The sequence below is a fragment of the Asterias amurensis genome, chromosome 11 (assembly GCF_032118995.1).
Source record: "Asterias amurensis chromosome 11, ASM3211899v1".
Taxonomy (NCBI): Eukaryota; Metazoa; Echinodermata; class Asteroidea; order Forcipulatida; family Asteriidae; genus Asterias; species Asterias amurensis.
In genome coordinates, this window is record NC_092658.1 from 20,597,041 (window position 1) to 20,619,936 (window position 22,896).

Sequence of the window (22,896 nt, forward strand, 5' to 3'; positions counted from 1 at the left end):
TTTTTTGTGGGTTTTTAGTCCATTCTATGGTTTTTATTTTTAAATTGCTGTCCCTTCCTCCTATTGCTAACGGTGGTTAAGACTAGCTATATGTTTAATATATCTCTTAGGACTAGTCCTAACTCTTTGTGAAACCAACCACTGGTCCCTGTAAAAGCACCCCAAATTTCCCACTTTCGTTTTAACGCTTACTTTGTTTCTAAAAGATAAACGTACAAATATTTCTACCATTGAAAAATAAATGATTAAGGATTGATCCGGTTTTACTGTCAGTTTATTTACTCTATTTCATGGAAACACTAATAAAGTACCGGTAATGTTTTTTGTTAATGGTCATCCTGTGGGGAAATGATACGAAAGTCCCTTTATATCTTTTTTTTATGACGTTCCGCTATATGAATCAACAGAGCGAATAATCTGTGGACTTATGTTCGTTCTAGAATGGGAAAAAAGTGGGTAGGCCCATATACCCTTGTTCGTTTGCTGGATTTGTTTAGGAAATTTCAGTCCATTCATAAACGTTAAGTTATGAGTCATACATACCTAACATGAAATTATTATTGTATTGTTGTACTTTGATGTCATAGTATTGTATTGTGTGGGCCTTTATACACTGATAATGACGCGGATATGTGTTGGAGTGGGCATGGTGTCGCTGGGGTTTGAACTTTGCCCCAATGACGTTGCTGGGTGCGGTTTATAATGCCAAATCTAATTTCGGCATGTTAAAGCCGGGCACTGGACACGTTTGTTAATATTGTCAAAGACCAGTATTCTCCCTCACGGTTCACCCAACATATGCATATTAAATAGCAAACCTGTACAAAATTGGTCATCGAAGTTGCCGGAAAATAATGAAACTTTGTTAAAAGCACTGCAGCTGATTTCACGAAACGATATTAATCCTGTCTCGAGTACGGACGAGTAACTCGTCCTAACTTAGGATTAATCTTAAGGTCTGCATGCTACAGTGCAGGGTTGGGACTCGTCCTAAGTCCTAAGATTAATCCTAAGTATAGGAAGAGTTTGGTGAAATCGACGGCAGGACACGTTTGGTCGTTGTCAAAGACCAGTATTCTGTACTTGGTGTATCCCATAGAGCTCTCAATGGTGTATCCAAACATTTTGCAAAAAATAACAAACCTGTACAAATTTGGGCTCAATTGGTCATCGAAATTGCAAGAGAATAACGAAAGAAAAAACACTCTTGTTAATTTTGTGCGCTTTCCCTCAGATGCATAATAAAATTCAGCTGAAGATTTAATATTTGAGTAAGACATTTCTCAAAACTAAGTTACTTCAGAGGGAGCCGTTACTCACAATGTTTTATACTATCAACAGCTCTACATTGCTCGTTCAGTTTTTATGCTAACAATCATTTTTAGTCATTATCAACTGCGTCCATACAGTGACTTTAATTCGGCACACTCATTATGGTAAACTGCGGTCAGACAAAAGAAACATATATATGGTGCCGTAGCTATGGGTGGCCAGATGACCACAAACTTGATCCAATATAGGCAAAGGAAATTATGACGTGACTGCATGCCATCCTATAATATGCTATATTGTTGTAAAGGGTCAGAGTCTATGTTTACGTTTGATACAGCGCATCTTTTTACGCTATGTGTCCGCAAGGCAATTTTTTCTGCTGTTTAGAATAATTGCCATCTTCAAAAAATCTCCAAAATATTTTGTTTAAAGGGAAGGTACACGTTTGGTTGTTACTCAAAACAAATATTAACTTAAAAACTGACTTGGTAATGAGCATTGGGAGCTGTTGATAGTATAAAACATTGTGGGAAACAACTCCCTCTGAAGTAACGTAGTTTTTGAGAAAGAGGTAATTTCTCACTATTAAAATAATAAAAGACTTCTAGCTAGAAGTCTTTTATTCCTATCTGAAATCACACAAATTCGTCCAACAAGGGTGTTTTTTCTTTCATCATTTTCTCGCAACTTCGATGACCAACTGAGCCCAAATTTTCACAGGCTTGTTATTTTTTGAGCTTATGATGGGATACACTAAGTGAGAAGACTGGTCTTTGACAATGACCAAACGTGTACCTTCCCTTTAAAAAGGATTCACTTTTTTGAATCGATTTAGAAAAGACAAAAACATTCCCCATTGCCAAAGCGCTACGACAGTGACAATTTCGTATGTGCAGAACAGAAATTGCGTCCGGAACTGTGCCTGTACTTGCCCATTTTCCTCAAGTTTTCTATGTCTACTTCCATGCTTTTGCTATGGCAATTCAAATAGGGCACCAGTCGCAATGGTTAACTGTGTGGAATGTTGGCTGTTACCTGTTTCTGTTAAAGGCAATATTCTTCTGTGCTAAGCAATTTTCTTTGCTTACAAGCTTTACGATTGTCCCCGTATCACGAATATGTCCTTATTGTAAAACAAATGTAATTGTCAGAATAAAATTAACCTGTGAACCTTTCATTTCAAAAGATGGTTGCGTTTTTTAGATCGCCGAAATTCCGCAGCGAATATTATGTCCACGCACTGAAGAATAATCGAGGTATAGGACAACACATCTGAGAAGCGTTGCCGCGGTAACACTTCTTATATATTCAAACTTTTATTTAGGGATACAAATTGATACCTTTTTCCATTACCGCTGTCGTCATGTTCCATGTTTCCAACAACAGTAATGAATGCTAACATTCATCGCGCTGACATGGCACCAGGCTATTAATTCGCCCAACCTCAGTTTGGCGCAGTGAGTTGGCATGGAGTATAATCAAGAAGACCACACCGTGATTTCGAAGTGAAGCTTTTCAAAGTGAAATGCATAATACTGTCCAAAGCTGTTGCTCTTCTCACTAGCAATTTTCTTGCCATTAATTTTCAGAATCATTACCAAACGGACTCTTTAAATATTAATCTTTAAAATGAAATGAAAGGAAAAGACACTGGACACTATTGGTTATTGTCAAAGACGAGTATTCACAGTTAAAATAAAAAACCTGTGAAAATTTGAGCTCAATCGGTCGTCGAAGTTGCGAGATACTAATGATAGAAAAACACCCTTGTCACACGAAGTTGTGTGCTTTCAGATGCTTGATTTCGAGACCTCAAGTTCTAAACCTGAGGTCTCGAAATCAAATCCGTGGCAAATTACTTCTTTCTCGAAAACTACGTTACTTCAGATGGAGCCGTATCTCACAATGTTTTATATTATAACACCCCTTGCAAGTATTCTGCCTGATCATTGGTTTAGAGCGCGTCACATGACATGTCTTAGTTTTGCTAGACGACGGCCGTGTGATAGTGCGTCGGTTTGCCATGCGCTAGTCCGAAGACTAGCACACGGCGCCGTGCGCTAGTCCGACAGACTAGCACACGGCGTGCAGTACCCAGACGTCCGTTGCGTGTACGATGATGATAAATTAATAGTCTGTAACCATTTCGGATTGCACGACACTACATGCAACACAGTAAGTAAAAGTGTTTGCAATCTTCATTCGCGTCGTCCGTGGATTGTAGCATTCAGGTCTGTAACTTAATAATAATAGTACAGTATTTAGAAATGTTTGGGGTGTTATAAAACAAATATTGACTGCTTTTACTCGTGCAATGGTTAAAAACTATGACTCCCTCGGTGATCCCCGGAGCGTTCTATTTTCCCTCGGCTTCGCCTCGGGAAAATAGAACGCTCCGGGGATCACCGAGGGAGTCAAAGTTTTAACCATAGCACTCGAAGCAGTCAATATTTGTATACTATCAACTGCTCTCCATTACTTGTAACCAAGTAAGTTTTATGCTAACAATTATTTTGAGTAATTACCAATAGTGTCCACTGCCTTTAAATGATAACATTCATGAATCATTGTAAATGCATGAACATTTTATGCTTCATGTTCCATCATGAATCATTCTTGTGAGTGTATTGTCACGATGAACAATGAATGTCAATTATTAACTAATAATTGCCTTTAGCAAACAATGAAGTTTTGGACACAATGTTGCCTCCGTGTGGGTCTTTTGTTTTCGGGTTTTTTGTACATCATTATTACAAAGCGATTCTGTCATGATTGGTGCACAAACGTGAAAACCATTACAAAGGCCTGCTTGTCAACAATATACAACGATTTATAAATGAATACCCAATGATTTATTCATTTTGTCTGCCAGAATAATGTAACCACATAATTGATGACGTCGCACTTCATTGTCGTTTCTCACACAATGCAGCAAATATAACCTTGACGAACGTCATTTGTGTACAGCTATGTTAATTTTAATACCTTTCTTTTTACACACACTGACTCACACACATGCCATCCCCCACACTTTGCGGTTGTATTTTTTTCCCCACACCTCGGGTATCGCGTTAGCGCAAGAATGCCTTTTCCACGAACCTAAATCAGCTGTTAATTTCAGAATGACGTCAAACAACTTCCCAGCGCGTCAAGTGGTATTGGATTTAAGTTTAGGGTGGCAGGAAAAAACCTCGTCTGCTCGACTGATAAATACATTACTACGTGTGGAATGCGGTTGGTTACCAGGAGCCATAGGCGTTTACACTTATTGATTTGTGTGTATACACACGGGCGTGTAATATGACATGTTCATTAAATTCATATTCAGAACGTGGAGGAAGGAAATAGATTTTTAGATAACATTTTCTTCATCCATGTTCAGAATTTAATAGAGCAGTCGAGGTGTGTACATGTATATCAGGCCACCTGGAAATCTTTGAGAGGGCAAGGCCCATTTCATGTTTGCAAGGGCACTTCAATTTCAATATCTTAATATCAATGGAACATAATTTTAGAGCACACTTCAATTTGAATATCTTAAAATCAATGGAAAACTTTAAAGGGGCACCAAGGCTTTGCAAAGGGCACTTCAATTTGAATATCTGAAAGTCAATGGGAGAACGTTTAAGGGGCACCAAGGCCATGACCAGGGTCAAAGGAGGTCATGGCCCCCGTGGCCTGTGTAATGTGTATACAAAAACAAGTGCACCAGTCTCTTTTCCCTTGATAACCGTCCTCAATTTGACACATATCTGTGACATTGTGACACATACCCCGAGTCAACCTGACCCACCCATCAGAAGTGGGTCAGGCATCCCTGGAAACGGCGGCAGAACCGGATCAATTCTGACCCGGGAATTTTTAGAGCGCACGATTATAATAACATTATCAGCATTGTATATCTCGCGTTTTGGGAAGATCGGCTGAAAGCACCCCAATGTCCCTAGCAACTACATCTGTACAGCTGAGCTTTTGTCTTCCCCTGTTTCTCCTTCCATGTTTCGGTGACCAGGTGATAAGCTGAGAGACAGGTTCCTTGGTGCTCCTGTATGAATGCCCTGCTAGTCTCAGACGATGATGTTGTATTTTGGTGGATAGTTTTGGTTCCCTACCATACAGTTCTGTATTTGTCATGTGTTGACTCCAGTGAACGTTGAAATATTTCCGCAGGAGTTTTGTATAGCACCCCAGTTTCTCTTCAAGTTCCCTTGTGACTGCCCATTAGTGCCCATGTATCCGAGCCATACAATATAATTGATTCTACAGTTGATTTGAAGATGGTTAGTTTGCTCTTTGTGTTGAGGCCTGATCTCCGTACAGCATTCATTTTGTTGCACACCGACCATGCCATGTCTATTCTTTTGACAATTTCCCCTTCGTCTGTTAAAGACACTGGACACTACTGGTAATTGTCAAAGACTAGCCTTCACAGTTGGTGTATCTCAACATATGCACCAAATAACAAACCTGTGAAAATTTGAGCTCAATCGGTCATCGAACTTGCGAGATAATAATGAAAGAAAAAAACGTCCTTGTCACACGAAGTTGTGTGCGTTTAGATGGTTGATTTCGAGACCTCAAGTTCTAAATCTGAGGTCTCGAAATCAAATTCGTGGGAAATTACTTCTTTCTCGAAAACTATGGCACTTCAGGGGGAGCCGTTTCTCACAATGTTTTATGCCATCAACCTCTCCCCATTACTCGTCACCAAGAAAGGTTTTATGCTAATAATTATTTTGAGTAATTACCAATAGTGTCCACTGCCTTTAATAACAGACAAAATTAATCTGCGGCGTATATGCCTCCCTGTAGCCCGTGGGGCTTTATGTTCGTCACTTACCCCAGACAATCTTTGCTCGATCTCTATGGTTAGATGTAAAAAGACGATTTGCCAATCAGATGTCCATTCATATCAATTTTAAAGGAACACGTTGCCTTGGATAGGACATGATGGGACGAGTTGGTTTATATATAATAAAAAAAAGTGTTTGAAACCGTTTGTTATGAAATGTATATGGCTGGAAAGATGTTTTCAAAGTGGAATACAATGATCCACACAAACATGCCTCGAAATTCCGTGGTTTTCCTTTCACACGGTCGGCCATTTTGTGGAGTCAGGTTTTTGCCTTCATAAAAGGAAAATCACGCACTTTCGATGCAAATGTGTGTGGATCATTGTATTCTACTAGCAAAACATCTTTCTAACCATATCAAGTTCATAACAATCGGTTTCATGGACCAACTCGACCGATCCAAGGCAACGTGTTCCTTTAACAAGCTCGCATCTGAATTCCTTTTATTTTTTAAGTACAAGTTTGTTGTTTTGTCCTCTAGTTTTTGTCTTCTTCGATCGCTTTGTTAAGGTGTGAACATTATTCTTAGATAGGTAGTTAAATACCGGGACAGTTTATCAATTGTTATTGGGCGAGAGGAGATCACTTGGCCATGTGTCAACGTCTGATTTTCTGTGATATTCAATCTCAACATGTTTGAACTTTAACCGTTTAACTGACGAATGATGCGAACTCGTTAGAATGTACCTATATAGTTATTGTTGACAAATGACATCAAGTTTTGACTTTCCCTCTGAACGAGAAATGATGATACAATTGCGTTTTACACTGTTTTAACGTCAGGGTACGAGACTTATAATTTTCTTTCCACTTTCATGAAGACTCTATCCATTTGAAAATTACTTCATCACAAAACTTAATTTGTCGGTGCCCCCCCCCCCCCCCCCCCCCGTCATCCTGAAACCATCCCACTCCTTTGGAGTATGCGGCATTTATTTTTGACTACAGACCATGTTGTAGCCCGTGTTTACAAAACGAGTGACCTTGTACATTCCATGACCTGTCTGGCAGGCAAAGCGACAACTTGTCATTGCGAACTTGTTGCATCATATCCGCATCATATCGAAGAGTTGTAGCAGCAGAACCTAGTTTTGAGATGTGCCCCTTTCTTCATATCAAAAATGAATAAAAATTGGACTGCGAAATCTATAATAAAAAAATAAAAATAAAAATAAAAAAAAGGACAAGATTGTATGTGTTTCAATTTTTGGTTAGGGTGTGTCTAAATCATCCAGGCGTGCATCTATGTGGATCCTTTTAAACATGTGACGTCACGGGTCAAAGGTGGGCCCACTAACCCGATGACGCAAAAACATCTTCGTGGTTTTTTTTTCGCGAAGCAATCTTCTCCAGAAACCAACTCCCGAGAGAGATTTAAATGACATGTTGTTACCGTTTTGATCATCCTGCGCCAAGAAGCAATGCTATGAGTCTTACCTATTTAAGATAATTTCGTTAACCGTCTTGAGACCAATGTTGTCAAGACCCTTTTGTGCGTAGATTGATGCTGACGGCACCGCAAGCACTTTGCATTTCAATCATTTTACACACCTGTGTTAATACATTCGCCTGCGGGGTTTACAATTCCTGGAACCCGTCAATAGACCGCCTACAAGCAGCGCGTTGACGGTTGTGTTAAAGCGATCGAATGTAAAAAAATTCAAACCAATAGAAAGGTCTGGATTCCCATGTGTCTGTTTTAAAACAAATACAACTTTCTAGACTGCGTCACCTTGCCGCCTCATGGCTTCGTATATGGGCTTAAAGTATTTTTAGGTACCATGTTTTTTATCATTATCTTTAGTGACGACCAGATTGATTTGTTTCTTCGTCCGAGGTCAGAGACGATTCTGACACAACTCAGACCCTTATCTTTAAGAAAATAATAAGTAGGGTGAGATTATTCCCGGGTGTTGTTTACTATTATACACACTCAGTGTATTGAGATCAATTCCTTTTCCTATATAAGTGAATCATGTCAAATGCAATGGCCCTTTGGCCCTGGGTCCATTCCAAGTGACGCACGAGCATAATGACGTATTATTGATCTCATCAATATTCATGAGCCACTTATTGCCTTTCTGGCGGCAGCTGCGCAGTAGTAGCAACCTCCTGAAGACGTATGATACAGTGAAGCAATTATGGTTGCGTTAAAGGCATGGAGACATTGCATCGATGCCAAAACAAAAATGAATAAAACGCTCACTGAGCGATGAACTCAAAACGCGAAATTAGATTATTTATTTCTCATCAAATATGACATTTCAGACAGAAATATTTCAAGGGATGTTTTCTACTCTCATCATCATTAGACCGTGTAAGTTTCATGTAAATCTATGATCTTCACGATTTTTGTTTCTTACCAATTCTGTAACGTTCCTTTAAAGTAATAAGTGTCCATGTCTTTAAGGTTGGACTTCATCAGTGCTCGCAAGCGGGAAATACCGCTCGAGATAAGGGCGAGTTCAAGGTGATTTTCTCGGAATCGCAAATCGTCTTATTAAATTATCCAAGCTTCTTTTGGTGGCCAGTGGAATGTCATCAATCTTCACTTCAGCTCAAGGGAGAAATTGTTGGAACGTCATGGAAGCTGGAGTGGGTTTGCATGAACAGCCAGGAATATAGAATTTTGATTTGAATTGAATTATCATCTGGAGGTTTTTCTTTCTCTGCTATTACGTTTTGGTTGTGAGATTATAAATTGGCCTGCATAAGCAATGCTTTCCTGGAGTTGTTGACCAAAGGGTCAGATCAAATTACTTCGTGTATAGCCTGTGTTTATTTTGGCACAAAGGTGTAGGTCTATATAGGACTGGTAATGATGAAAAACATGTTGTTCAATTTGAGTCTGGAAAGTGATCTGATTATGGGAGTAATACTGAACCTTTTTTGTGTGTAAAATACTTCCCTCTGAAAATGTATCTGACCCCCCCCCTCCCCTCCCCTCCCCTCCCCCCGCAAGAAAAGGTGATTTCGGTTGTTCAACCAAAAGTAAGGACAATTGGGGTATTTTTTTACCTCTTCCAGGTAACGCCAACAAATAATATTTGGTTTATCCCAGTAGGTATGGGCTCTGAGCCCAATTTTAGAAAACCTATAAGGAAACTCTTGCTTAGCAAAAAAAAAAAAAAAAACATGTTAAAATCGCATACAAAGTTTGCATTGTTGCCATTGGTACGCCACGCAATTTTCGCTTTTATCGCAAATTATTTTTGCTAAACAGCAGATTTTACTAAACACTTTTATGAAAGTGATGGCCCCTATTCTGATATGTATCCGGGAAGGGGGGGTGGTATCTAGAGTCATGTCTAAATTATAAAATAGCCCTAATATTATGAGTAGGGTAGATGGCCTTAGCTTTCGATCCAAACCGGACCTTCTTCAGAGGCATAAAAACAAGTACAAACAAATACATATCCATTCATAGAAAAGAGAGGGGAAAGGGATTAAGGGAAGGATCCAGAAAGAAGCGGGAAAATTATAGCCAATCAAAGTTTCTATTTCAGAAATATGAAATATAGCCGTAATATTATATTGCAACAGAGACAATCCTTAAAACATACAACACAGTCACAAAATAATTTTGTTTCGTCTTCGGTTATATATCTATAACCGTCAAAATTAATTGACCACTTTTATTTTTATCTTTTGGAACATATTATTATATTGCACTTGTGAATTAAACATTTCATAGAAATTCTGTTAAGCTTCGGTAACGCCTGCAAAATCTGTATATAATAATAACATCATACCCTTCTTACGTGTATAAATATAATAACTGTACAGACTATTTACATGTGTTGACATTTAAAAATTTAAAAGACAGCATTACAACTTGCAGACATTTTTGTTTTGTTTTGGGGTGTTGTTGTTTTTGTAGACAACTATAATTAAGAAAAAATACAAAGTTTTGGAATATCCCCAATTCCTTCAGTTTAAGATAAGCAACCGTAAGTTTGGATGAGTTGAAGTTTTTGGGTAAGGCAATAATTTTTTTCTTCTTCAGAGAACTACAAGTATTCGTATAATAATCAACAAGTCGGACTTTTACCAACCGCCAAGTTCACAAAAATAATAAAATATTAGTCCTATATTTTCATACCACACAATTGCTCTCATATGAAAGGCATCAATTGAAAAGATGTATACTGTATACGTTTTTACAGAAATAGTTTGATTTTAACATAAATGAAATTTGAACAGGCCTACTTGTTATACTTTTTTTTTTAATATATCACTACAAAAGTAGTGACTGCAGCCTATCTTAAAAGAAATTCCAGTGTTGATACAAAAACAACCATTAAATGAACTTACAACTTTGCATACATATTAGGAGTGAAATTGAGAAACTCATGAAACACAAAAGTAAAGGAACCATTTTAGCAACGATACGTGTGCGCTGTTAAATTCTAAAGCAATAAATTCCTCCATTTGTAGACCCCAACACTGTATGCTGGTTTCGACTGAAATACACACAATAGCCATTATAGTCTGATAAATTATGACAATAATTTACCACACACAAATTTGAATAGAGATTCTGTTCAACCGTGTATTACGTGCACAAGGTTGCATTATTATGATAGAGCACCAACTTTCGATTGACAATCTTTTTTTGAAAGGAAATGTTTGCACACGTTACTGGCAAACTATTGTGTAATTAAGTGTTGGCCATCATCAATTCCAGGAAATCATTTTCCATCGTAGCCCGTCGCCATGGCAATAACGCGCGTGCGTTGTATTGGATCCGGATTGGCGAAGCTATTGTCTGCGTGTCACAGTGCCAAAGGACTGCACACATAAACCAGAGCGGTTTGGGACCAACCAATATGAAGAAAAAATTCTTAAGGAATATTTATTTGAAAAAATACAGAGGTTTTGTTTTTCAATTCAAATAGGCAGGGCGAACACACTAGAGTCTGTCATACATGGTCAGACTACGCAATTACTGATATCAGTGTAATAGAATTTGACAATGGCCCTGTGCAATTATCTTCTTTCTTTTTTTTAAATGTCAAGCAATCTCTGAATCGTCACCTGGTTGTAACAGTAATTGTGGATCGACAGGTGAAGTAGACATTGAAAAGAAAAACAATATCTGTGCTGTGGTTGAGGTGGCATGACAAGTTGTAAACGATACTGCACTAGTGTAGTAATATTTAGGATAAAACCACCATTAGTTTTGAGGGTGTACTTGACGCGTTGTATATCAATGAGAACATTTTCCACTAATTTGAAGTGTACTGATCAAATATTCAATTTGTGAACAGTATTGGTGCACTTAACAAAGTCGAGCACCATCCATGCTCAAGTCAAAACAGGCCTAGATGGGATTAAAAAGCATCAAATGTTGACCAAATACAGAATCATGTTAAAACTATATCAACAGAGCAACTGATATTTTGTATACAAAAAAATCTGTTCATAAAACATATGCTAATTGTGTAGGATATTAATGTAAGAAATGGATCATGACAATTGGTTTTGGATTCAATTTCCCATAAAACAATACAAGAGCCCACAAAAAAGTATGGTATATAAAACTGGAAATTGCGTAAGCCGCATTGTCATAATAACCCTTTCCAAAAATGCGTGGGATCAACTCTTGTTGATTAAGGTAACACAACAAGGAAACAGGATTTGGGTTTTCTTTGTATAGATAGACCTTCGTTGAACTTGTCTCAACGAAAAATGCAAACTTATATGTTAACAATGGCTTTTCTTTTGTAGTGTAAATCCCCGCGTAGTTGCAACTATCACCAGAAATGAGTTTCAGTTTGCCCCTCTGTTACTAATAATAACTTCAGGGAATTTTCTTTAGAAAGTTCGTTGTCTACAAAGTAGTTTTCACAAATACATTTAGCTCAATGAAGCTTATTCCATTGTGGTTTTGAACAACTTTTTTAAGCATCCGCGTCATCCTGCTGATGAAGGCCGAAATGTCGGTCGAAAATTTCAGGTATGAAATTATTTTCAGTGTTGTGATCAAGAGTTAAACCAAATTGTAACTGTTTAAGCATGTGCGATTAGATAAGACAATTAAAGCAGTGATCTGAAACTTTTTTTGTTTAGAACTACAATTCATTCAAGTTTAGCCCTTGGAAATAGCTCTACTGTATGATCAACACTTCGGGCCATTTAACTATATCTTAAGCATACACCGTAGGTCCATTTTGTTTGTAAAATAGTTTGCAGTTGCTGTTGATAATTTTCCACTAGATGTTACCTGCCATAATTCAAATAGATATTTCATGAGTACAGTTAGTGCACACTATACCATAGACTGCAATGTGGATAAAAACTCATACCAGTAAACCCTTTCAGAGTTAAAGAATATTGCTGAAATTAACATGTATATCTTCTCACTGTGATCAGTCACACCTACAATCAGTCTTCCTCCATGCTAAAATGGACTACACGAAATGCATTATAATTTGTTTTATCAAAATCAAACAGAACCATAGTTTGAAGGGTAATTCGTGTGATTTAAAAGGTCATACAATGTAAATGCATTTTGTGTGTAAAATAGCACCGGGCAGTGCAGACACATTTTGGGGATCATTTTCCTGTTGCGAAATACCAAGCCCACCGGTTAACAAAGAGCAATACAATACATAGACTGGCCCGCAAACCACACACACTTAAAATACAAAAAACACCTGGCAGGTATTTATCTTCGATAATTCGCAAAATTCCTTCAGAAACTACGACAGGAAATAGAGACTCATTGTTCGTTCAAACCATCAAAACCACAGCCTAAATATTGAACCCTTGCTTCAAAGGAAAAACAAAGTTGAAACCAACCAAGATGGCGGGGGTTTTTTGTCTCCTTTTTTTCTACAGAGCAACAAGTCCCACACCCTGAATGGTACCACTGTGGTATTGTTGGACTGAACAAATGATCCGCAAATTTCCACAGCAAGCCCGTGCCGCGTACTACTTGAATACCCCCCCCCCCCCCCGTCATAAGAGGGTTACATAACACAACGATAAATCCCTACCGCTGGTTATTATGCGTTTCCCAGTAAGCGATTGTAAAATTCATCCTTGATTATTGTTGTTTGCACGAACAAAGAAGCGTGCATCTGCCCACAAGGTTTTCCAACTGTTATAGTTATTAGTCACCAGACAAATTTCACTGAAATTCACTTAGTGTTTCGCCATGTTTTGCAGCAACCAAAATGGCAACGTCTCATTCAAATAATGGCATCAGAAATTTGCAGCTGTTTTTTTTCTTTAAGATCGCTAGAAAATGTATTTCGTGTGAGTGGATAGAAAAGAGCCGACAGCGTATGCCACACATTACATTATGCTAAGTACATTATTGCATTGCAAAATAGTAATCTTCAAATCCACAAGATTCGTGGAATTGAAAACTCAATCCGTATTCAAAATACCGGATTTTCTGATGGACTCGAGATTAAAGTTTACATAAATTTTGATAGAATGTTCCATTTTAATCAGGAGGTGTTTTTTTGTCAACTTCATCATGTGCGATTGAAAAGCATGGACACATGACTTGAGAAACATTCTCTTTATGAAAACTTATTGTAATTTTAGAAGTTCTAAAACATTTGTGACTGACATACATTTGTTTTCCAGTGAATCTTTAAAAGTGATTGTAACTTTAGAAGAAATAAACTATTTGTGATTGACATTTGTTTTCCAATTTCTAGTTTAAAACGGCGACTTGTTAGGATACCTTTGTTTCGAGAATACCAACCACTACCGTTACAATTCAAGTGGCTGAATCCACATGGGTTTTTCTTATGTTTGATCAAGAAAAGGTACACACAGTTTTGTTTGTATCAAAAAATATCAACAGTAGGTTTCTTTTGAGTTATTTTTCCATTGTGATGTATTTAACCATAGCGAGTACGACTGCTCAGTTAAAACAGATTTGAGTTGAGTGTTTTTCCAAAAGGATTTGGCCCGATTCTTCTACTTTTAAATTTCAATGATTTTTTTCTCTTATATCTTTTAAATTCCATCCAAAACAAAAAAGCCATCTGGCTTCTTTGTTCAAGATGATATCAGTTTGTCGAGATCATAATATAAACAAAAACGAATCTGAGTTTTCTCGTTTTAACTTGAAAAAGGAGAGAAAACTTCTGGAATGTTTATTTCAATTCACGAAGAAACTCAACAATTCTTAAACACACATAAAAACAAGAAGGATCATTTTTTTCTGTGATGCTTCAAAACTGTTCTTTGTCTTTTTTTGACCATGATTGAACCATTAGATTTGAAGTGGAAGTGTTAAAGACAGTGGACACTACATGTATTGGTTTTTGTCAAAGACCAGTCTTCTCACTTGGTGTATCTCAACATATACATAAAATAGCCTTACTTGTTACCAAGTGAGGTTTTATGCTAATAATTATCTTGAGTAATTTCCAATAGTGTCCACTGCCTTTAATAATGATAGTAACATTGATGACTGATATATATCAGTCATTTCCTCAAATGTGGTTCCATAAATACATTTTGGGGGTTAAACTGTGGTTATGACAAAGACTGAAACCTAAGCTGGTCAAATTTTCCACTTAACATTCCGGGAAAAGGGGAACAGTCTGGCGGTCACAATCTCTGTCTATTACAAAAGGTTTTTAACAATTGGTTTTTTTAAAATAAAATTTACCTATAAGGCACTTGGCTATTTTAAACCCCTTTGTTAAATCATGTGGTTGGTGAACAGTGGACTCAAACCCATATAGCAAACAGGATGCGGTTAACTTTGGCATTAATAATAACACAAGAAAAGGTGACCCGTGAGTACACGATCCAGAAATAATATACCACGGGTGTCCAGAGCGGCAACACTTGTCACGAAAGAGGGTTTGACGGGGTTACATCAGGGTCAGGAAGGTGGTGGTCTCTTTTTAGGGTCAGGCGACGGTCCTCTTGAAGTTGGTATCGGAATCCATGTTGCTTGCTGACCACTGGCCGCCACCATGGGGGTTGTAAACTGCAAATTAAAGTGGCCGTCCGGTCACACCACCAACAGGTCTGCCACTGAAGGGAACGGGGTTGTGTACTGCAAGTTAAAGCGGCCGTCCAATCACCCCAATCAGGTCTGCCACTGAAGGGAACTGTTCTGCTTGTTTTTCTCTCCTTGCGGTATCAATAAATATCACAAAATCTTATAATACAGTGTCGATGTCTTTGTATCATTGATCGAACGGATACTGTCTTAAATATGACTTGAGTTTACCGGGCAGGAATTCCGTCTGCTGCCTCGTTTCCACGGATCTGTTCAAGGCGACCCTACATAGATGCTGCAAACTTGGGGGTTCCGACCGGAGCGGTTTGATAATCTTCACCATGAGTTCTCTGCGTCCGGACGGCTCCAGCCACACTAACTGCCCGGGGTTTTTACTAGTAGTAGTCCGGCCATTCTCAATCCTCTTTGATTTGTCTCTCTTGTTCTTGTCGTCATTTTCGCTGTCATCGAGCCGCGACATTTGGATGTAATAGTACAAGAGTTTGACCACGCAGTCGAATTTGGGCGCGAGTCGTCGTAGCGCCTCCTCCGAGTCCAGTGTAAATTTCCCAAACTCGTATTCAATCCGCACACTGGTCGTTCCTTTAGGAGTTTTCACACTCAGTGTGAAGAGGTAGTTTGGGTCCGAGGAATCTCGCACCAGGAATGTTCCGATGTCCGAACTACGGAGTTTCCGCTTTGCCTCGGTGAACGTCATCGCTCCGTGGTACCACCCCGATATGTTTAACATTTCCAGGGCGCAGGTAAGACGCTCAAAGTCGTCGTCAGTGGTCCTTTGTTTTCTGGTCGTCTCGTCCGACACCAGAGCTCCATAGTGGGTCATCTTGCAGCCAGGCGGCATCGGGGCCCACACGGCGGACTCACGGTCGGTACACGGCACGTCCTTTCCTACGATCCCCGGTGCTGTCAGCAACTCCACACACATTCAACCCCAGTACGACGGTTACAAAAAAAACAAAGAATAGACGGCAACAATTATTTATTTGGCATCAACTGCTCTTCGCAAAACGTCCGTCTGCTTTGTCAGTAACAGTGAGTCTGCCTTCGTAGCGACCTCAGCTCATTCCCCTGTTCCAAAGCCCGTGTGCAGAAAACCTATTACTAGCGAAGAGACCGCAGGCTGAGATTTCCAGGAATTGAAGGTCTAAGAATTCCTGTCAGATAATGAGCTTGCGGTTGACGGGATCGGTCCACACACACACAAATCCTCAATGCAGTCACGGCTGTGTTTCGTACACCACACACACAGTATCGCCAATAATAATACTTCGATATTTCACCACACGAAAGCACTTGTCCGTGTAGATACTTTGACTAAAATCCTCTTCATAATTTCGGGTGGTTATATACTCCATACCATGTTCCAGCTGATGTAGTCTTCCTCGAATTCAGGATGAGGCATAATTCACTTCCCTTTTTCGTTTACTCATTTAGGACTTCGCCATTCGACCTTGCAGTAAATAAACTCACCGGGTTTCAAAATGCTACGCTAAGCTATGTACGTATATTGCGCACTCTTCATACACATCCATACGGCGCACACATGGTCCATTCACATTTTTCCATAGCCGCGGTCCTGACCCAAAACCTGATTATCATAATAAAGCAGTGCGCAGGTAATTAGCATAATAACGCCCACTCGGACTTATCCACTTTTTACTATAGGGGTGTTGATCCAACTGCAAACACTATTAGTTGCTTATAAAGTAACAAATTTAAAGTACTATTATTTTTGTTAAATTACAATATCATGCCTAGTACCACTTTATTCAATCTCTTTTCAAGTCACTAGTAGAACTTTATTAAAGTCCACGAATTCAAATAAAGTAACCCCCTATTTGCAAATAGAACGGTCCAGTTAGTCACCGCTGGAACCTCAAAAATGAAATTGCGGTTATAACGTCTAAAGTCCCAATCCTGCATTCACCGAAATGTGTGGGTTGGGTGAAGCAGTGAATCATGACTAGAAACAAACCATGGATCGGAAAACCAAAATGATGTTTCAGATTGTTAAATTGATTTCCAAATACCAATTCATTTTTAATAACTCAGAATGAATTCAAGCTGACAATTATGACTAAAGACTTGGCGGGTGAATTTTGAGAGCCCACGATTTTCATCACAAAAACGTCAACCACGGGGCTATTCAGAATAATCGATGTTAAAAATAAATATCATTGAACAACTAACCAAACCCAAAGTATGATTTTTAAAATATAGAATAGCTTCATAATATAAACAATACACAATAAAGAACTAAGTCTATCTATCTAGCTTATGTCGCTCCACTGCAGAAGGAAGGCCTCTTCATCATCATTCCACCTCGATCTTTCCTGTGCTTGACGCATCCATGTGACGGTTCCGAATTCTGTGAACAAAGAACAAAGTTATGCCTCAAATTACCCAAATATTTTAGGCCAAAAATGTCTTCGACATCAGCTGTGTTCAATTGTTTTTTTCCTAACTTAAAGGCACTGGACACAAGAATAAAAGCTTACTTGGTACCTAGAAATTGGACTATGTCCAAGGGTACCCAGTTTTCTAATATTGTCCCAACCCATGTTAGAACCCACTTTCAAATTTGATAGATATCGCGAAAATGCTGCCCCCCCCCCCCAATACCTCACTCGCATTTTAAATACAGCCTATCAAACTTAGTTTTTTCATTGTTCATTATTTTGCCTGTATGCACTTGCCTTCTTTTGTTTTTGCGATTTATTATTGTTTCTTTACATAAATAGTTTAGGTGCTTTACTTGTCCTTGTGCCCCTTTGTTCACCGTTGTTGTATAATTGAAAATTATTTCGGTCTCTGGCCGTGACTTTTGAAATATTTTTTAATAAACCAGTCGACCAATAAGATGAGGCCAAGCTAAGCTCATGCCTAGCTTCGCTACTTTGCGTTGGTATTTTTGGAGGCCCTGGATGTCTCACAAACCCTGAATCTTTGATCAGGAAGTATTATGTCTTAACATGTTATGATTGTGCAATACTAATGCAATGCAATGCAATGCAATGTATGTGTTTTTGTGAAGGCAATTAGCTGTTTTCTAAGCAGGTTTGAATTCGAGCTTATTGCGGGCCATTCAACAGTTATTGGAAATTTACAACCTGCGACAGCGTTGTTAATTATTGAAAGGAAAAGTAGCGTATTGTTTTACTCATTTATGAACACTACTTGTGTCCAGGGCCCACTGTGAGCTGCTAAACACAAAAGTTTGCTTAGCATGAAATGTTTTCCTTGAAATGTCCACGTGATTTCCAGAAGCAAGCAACATCTAAATGCCAGTTTTATCAGTAACAAACAATATGAAACAATTAATTATTGAAATTAGATTAGTTTTCCTGTTTTTATCAAGAAAGAAATTACATACTAACCAAATTGTTGTGCTTATATAGCAGATCTCTGAAATTTTGCCCAGACTGTGTAGTTATAACTCTTATTGGCTCAACAAACACCACTTGAGTTATACAAATAAATAAACTTTTGTGAAAGTTGAAGTTGTCTAAAAATTTAAGATCAAAATTGCAAGTCAGCTTTGAGCTATATGCGGCTGCATGCATCGTTTTTAGAACCAGTTTGCCAATTTCATGAAACCTGGACAAAATTGTGTTTCCCAAAGATATCGAGCGGAATGACATGACTTCGGGAAACATCAATTTGTAAGTCCAACTGAAACCGTTTCCGATGATTGCGCCTGCTTGCCCAGCCGTCGATTTCACCAAACTCTTCCTAACTTAGGATTAATCTTATAGGACTTAGGACGAGTTGAGTCCCGCATCCAAATACGTAGGAAGCATTGAACCCATCCTAAGTTAGGACGGGTTACTCATCCTAACTCGAGTTAGGATTCATCCTAAGCGTTTCGTGAAATCGACTGCAGTAGGGCTATAGCTATCGCCGTTAGATGGCGTTACTTTCTCAGCAATCTAACCGAGGCACTGTACACTTTTGGTTACTCAAAATAATTGTTAGCATAAAAATGATCTTGGTAACAAGCAATGGAGAGCTATTGATAGTATGAAACATTGTGAGAAACGGCTCCCTCTACTTAGTTTTTGAGAAAAAAGTAACTTCTCAGTAAAATAATATTTGAATTGATTTCGAGACCTCACGCGTACGGAAGCGAAATCAAGAATCTGAAAGCACACAACTTCGTGTGGTTATAGCTTTATGGTGTGACAAGGGTGTTTTTCTTCCATTATTATCTCGCAATTTCGACGACCAAGAGTTATAATTTTCACATGTTCGTTATTTTGGTGCGTGTGTTAAGATACGCCAAATGAGAAGACTGGTCTTTGCAAATTTTTCAAAGGAGTCAAGTGTCTTTAAAAACACTGGACACTTTTGATTGGTAGTTGTCAAAGACCAGCTCTCAACAGCTCTCCATTGCTCGTTACCAAGTATAGGTTTTCTGCTTATAATTATTTTGAGTAATTACCAATAGTGTCCACCGCCTTGAAGCATTAAATTCAGTAATGAAGCCATTGTTCTATCACTTCTTTACGAGGAATCAGTGGGTGTCTTTTACAGTTCCGTTTAATCAAATTTTACTTTCAACTCATTACTATGATTACTCATTTTGAAAAGTTTTGTAATTTCAAGCACTAGTAAAACACAATGCCCTTTACCGGGAAGCGGTTCTTTTTGGGGGTCGCACCCACCCTGGGCGATGCCCGCTTTTTGCGGTAGGCCTATTCCCGGAACGCGGTGGTTAACAGTCTGTGATTTACAATGCTTTCATTATCAGTCATTATACGTGGCGTGTTTGCCGTTACAGAGTGACCTTTGACTTTACGTCCCGGATCCGAAACAAATATAGCCGATACATATATCACAGGGGGATTGCCGCCACTATGAAAACAAAAAACTTATATTTTGTTTCGTGTTCGTACACAATAACTTATCATGTACGTACGATAAATACAAACCTATGGTGTACGTACACGATAAATAGCAAACATTAAAGACACTATTGGTAATTACTCAAAAAACTTTTAGCATAAAACCTTACTTGGTGACGAGTAACTGGGAGAAGTTGACAGTAAAAACAGTGTGAGAAACAGCTCCCTCTGAAGTGACATCTGTCGAGAAAGAAGTAATTTTCCACAAAAATTTAATTTCGAGACCTCAGATTTAGAATTTTAGGTGTCGAAATCTACCATCTGACAACGACACACAACTTCGTGTGACAAGGTTGTTTTTTTCTATCATTATTATCTCGCAACTTCGACGACCAATTGAGCTTAGGTTTTCACAGGTTTGTTATTTCTGCATATGTTGAGATGCAACAAAAGAGGAGACTGGTCTTTGACAATTACCAATAATGTCCACTGTCTTTAGGTGGGGTACTACTGAAGCGGAATTGCCGCCACATGAAAACACTAAAAAACTTTTTCGTGTTCGTACACGAACACTTATCATGTACGTACGATAAATACAAACCTGTGGTGTACGTACACGATAAATAGAAAATTTTAAAATATATTTATTTATTCATGGGGGTGCATTATGCTTCCGTATGTGTCAACATTAGTATAATGTATCTTGATTCACGTGAAGGTATTGTAGGATCAGTGACTATATAATCCTTGCTCTATGGAAGGGAGGGAGACGTCTAATGCCACTACCGTATGTTCTATTTTTTTTAACATGGCCCAATGTTTGTGAGGAAAACTTTAAAAATTAGAATTAAGAACACTTATATAAACGTTGTGTTTCTAAACCAGGGCCTGATTTCATTGAGCTGCTGAACTGAAGCACAACATGCTTACAAGATTAAGTTTACCACTCAGCCGCGCCAAAAAGTATCACACCACGTGTACTTTTTATGGCTTGTATCCTGCTTATTCTTGCTAAGCAGATATTGTTTTTTAGCAGTTTTTTCTACTCAAGCAGTTGGCCGTGGTTACCAGCCTGCTATGCAGTTTGCTTATGAGACTGTTGAACAGCTTATACAGTTTGACCATCATGAGGGAAATTTATGTTTCCCTTTGTGCGCGGTTGGTACTTCTTGGCGGAATAGAGGGCTAAATTTTGCTCATTGGTGAGCGTGTATAGACCTTGCGGCATCGATGTAGGATCTCATGAACAACAAGTCTCATGAACAACAATCACATTGGATTCTATTATTATTATATTCTGAATAAGTTTAGTTTTATTGGGGTTTTTTTGTAACGAGTATATTCATTTTTATTTTTCTGACATCTTCAGGAAAAGGATGCGCTGGCTTCCGTTTGCAACTATCAGCAACTCGGCTCTGCACTCACGTTCACCGCGAAGTCAGCTGATAGATTCTCACAATCAAGGATATTGGTCTTCAGGTTTTTTTCTCTCCATGAAATCCAACCACAAATGAAGGTTAGTTTCAACAAGTAGTCCCACACGTTATAATGACCATGTTTTTCACTTCCATTTCCTAGAAGAAAAGCTAAGTGGTCACGGTCTTATTCTCGCCCACACGGACCACAACGGACCAGAGAGCCTCGTAACCTCTAGTCTTGAATTAAGTCCCGTTCTCGTGCGGGATGTCCTTAAAGCCATTATACACTTTCTGTACAGAAAAAAAGTTCACAGATTTACAAATAATTTACAGGGATTACAGAAGGTAATGGTGAAAGACTTCTCTTGAAATATTGTTCCATGAAATGCTTTACTTTTTGAGAAAACATTAAAACAATATAAATTCTCGATAGCGAGAATTACGGATTTATTTTAAACACATGTAATAACACGGCGAAATGTGCGGAAACAAGAGTGGGTTTTCCCGTTATTTTCTCCCGACTCCGATGACCGATTGAGCCTGAATTTTCACAGGTTTGTTGTTTTATATATAAGTTGTGATACACGAAGTGTGTGACTTGGACAATACTGATTACCGAAAGTGTATAATCGCTTTAAGAACACCGGTGAACGTGACCGCGCGGTTATCGTAATGTTAGTGGTAAGCTCAACTCCAAGGTTTTTGCAGAGATTGCTCCAAATTGGTTTTTATTTTTAGGAGTATGTTAAAACCACAACGATACACCATGCTCTGTGGATACACTGGGTGTAATCGGTAAAGAGCTGAGCCTAATTTCTAAGCACAAAAAAGTGCTAAGCACAAGCAAATTATGCTCACCAGAATAAGGTTATTAACCAAAATCATATCTCACATGTGTAATTTGGGACTGGTATCCTGCTCATTTCTGTTAGATAAATGTTAATACATTAATTTTTGTTTCATTAAACAATATATATCCTCGGTCTGCTACTCAGATCGTTCTGACAATCCGTTTGTTTCATACTTTGTCAAGATGGTCTGGGGTCGTCCGAGAGTGTCAGGTTATCTTGTTTCTTTGTTTACGTGTTAATATCCCTTATACTGTATATTTGATATTATTTTCATAATCTTTTTATCTTCTTCATTTTTTGAGGTTTTGAGGAAAACAAATTACAATTTTTTATAAGCAGCTCAATGAAGTTGAGCCCTGTGATGAGAAATTGTTGATACAATAATTCTGCCGAGTATATTTTTTTGTGAACAGTCTGAGAAACTGACGTCAGACAGGCCACTTTCAACTGGGCCTAATTTCATAGAGCTGCTTAGCACAAACATTTGCTTAGCATGAATTATTGTTCTCCTCGATAAAAACAGGATTACCAACCGAATTTCCATTTGTTGCATATTGCTTGTTACTGGTATTCAGCTGTTGTTTGCTTATCCTGACAATCACGTGGAAATTTGGTTGGTAATCCTGTTTTTATCAAGGCAAAAATGTCATGGCT

General features: G+C 38.4%; 1 protein-coding gene across 1 annotated transcript; it reads right to left on the reverse strand.

Moving 5' to 3' along the window:
* Positions 1-9,717: 9,717 nt before the first annotated feature.
* On the reverse strand, positions 9,718-16,607 carry LOC139944195 (suppressor of cytokine signaling 2-like). Its single transcript, XM_071941161.1, has one exon. It carries the CDS (start codon positions 16,052-16,054, stop codon positions 15,296-15,298), a length of 759 nt encoding a protein of 252 aa, XP_071797262.1. The 5' UTR covers positions 16,055-16,607; the 3' UTR covers positions 9,718-15,295.
* Between the last annotated feature and the right edge of the window lie 6,289 nt (positions 16,608-22,896).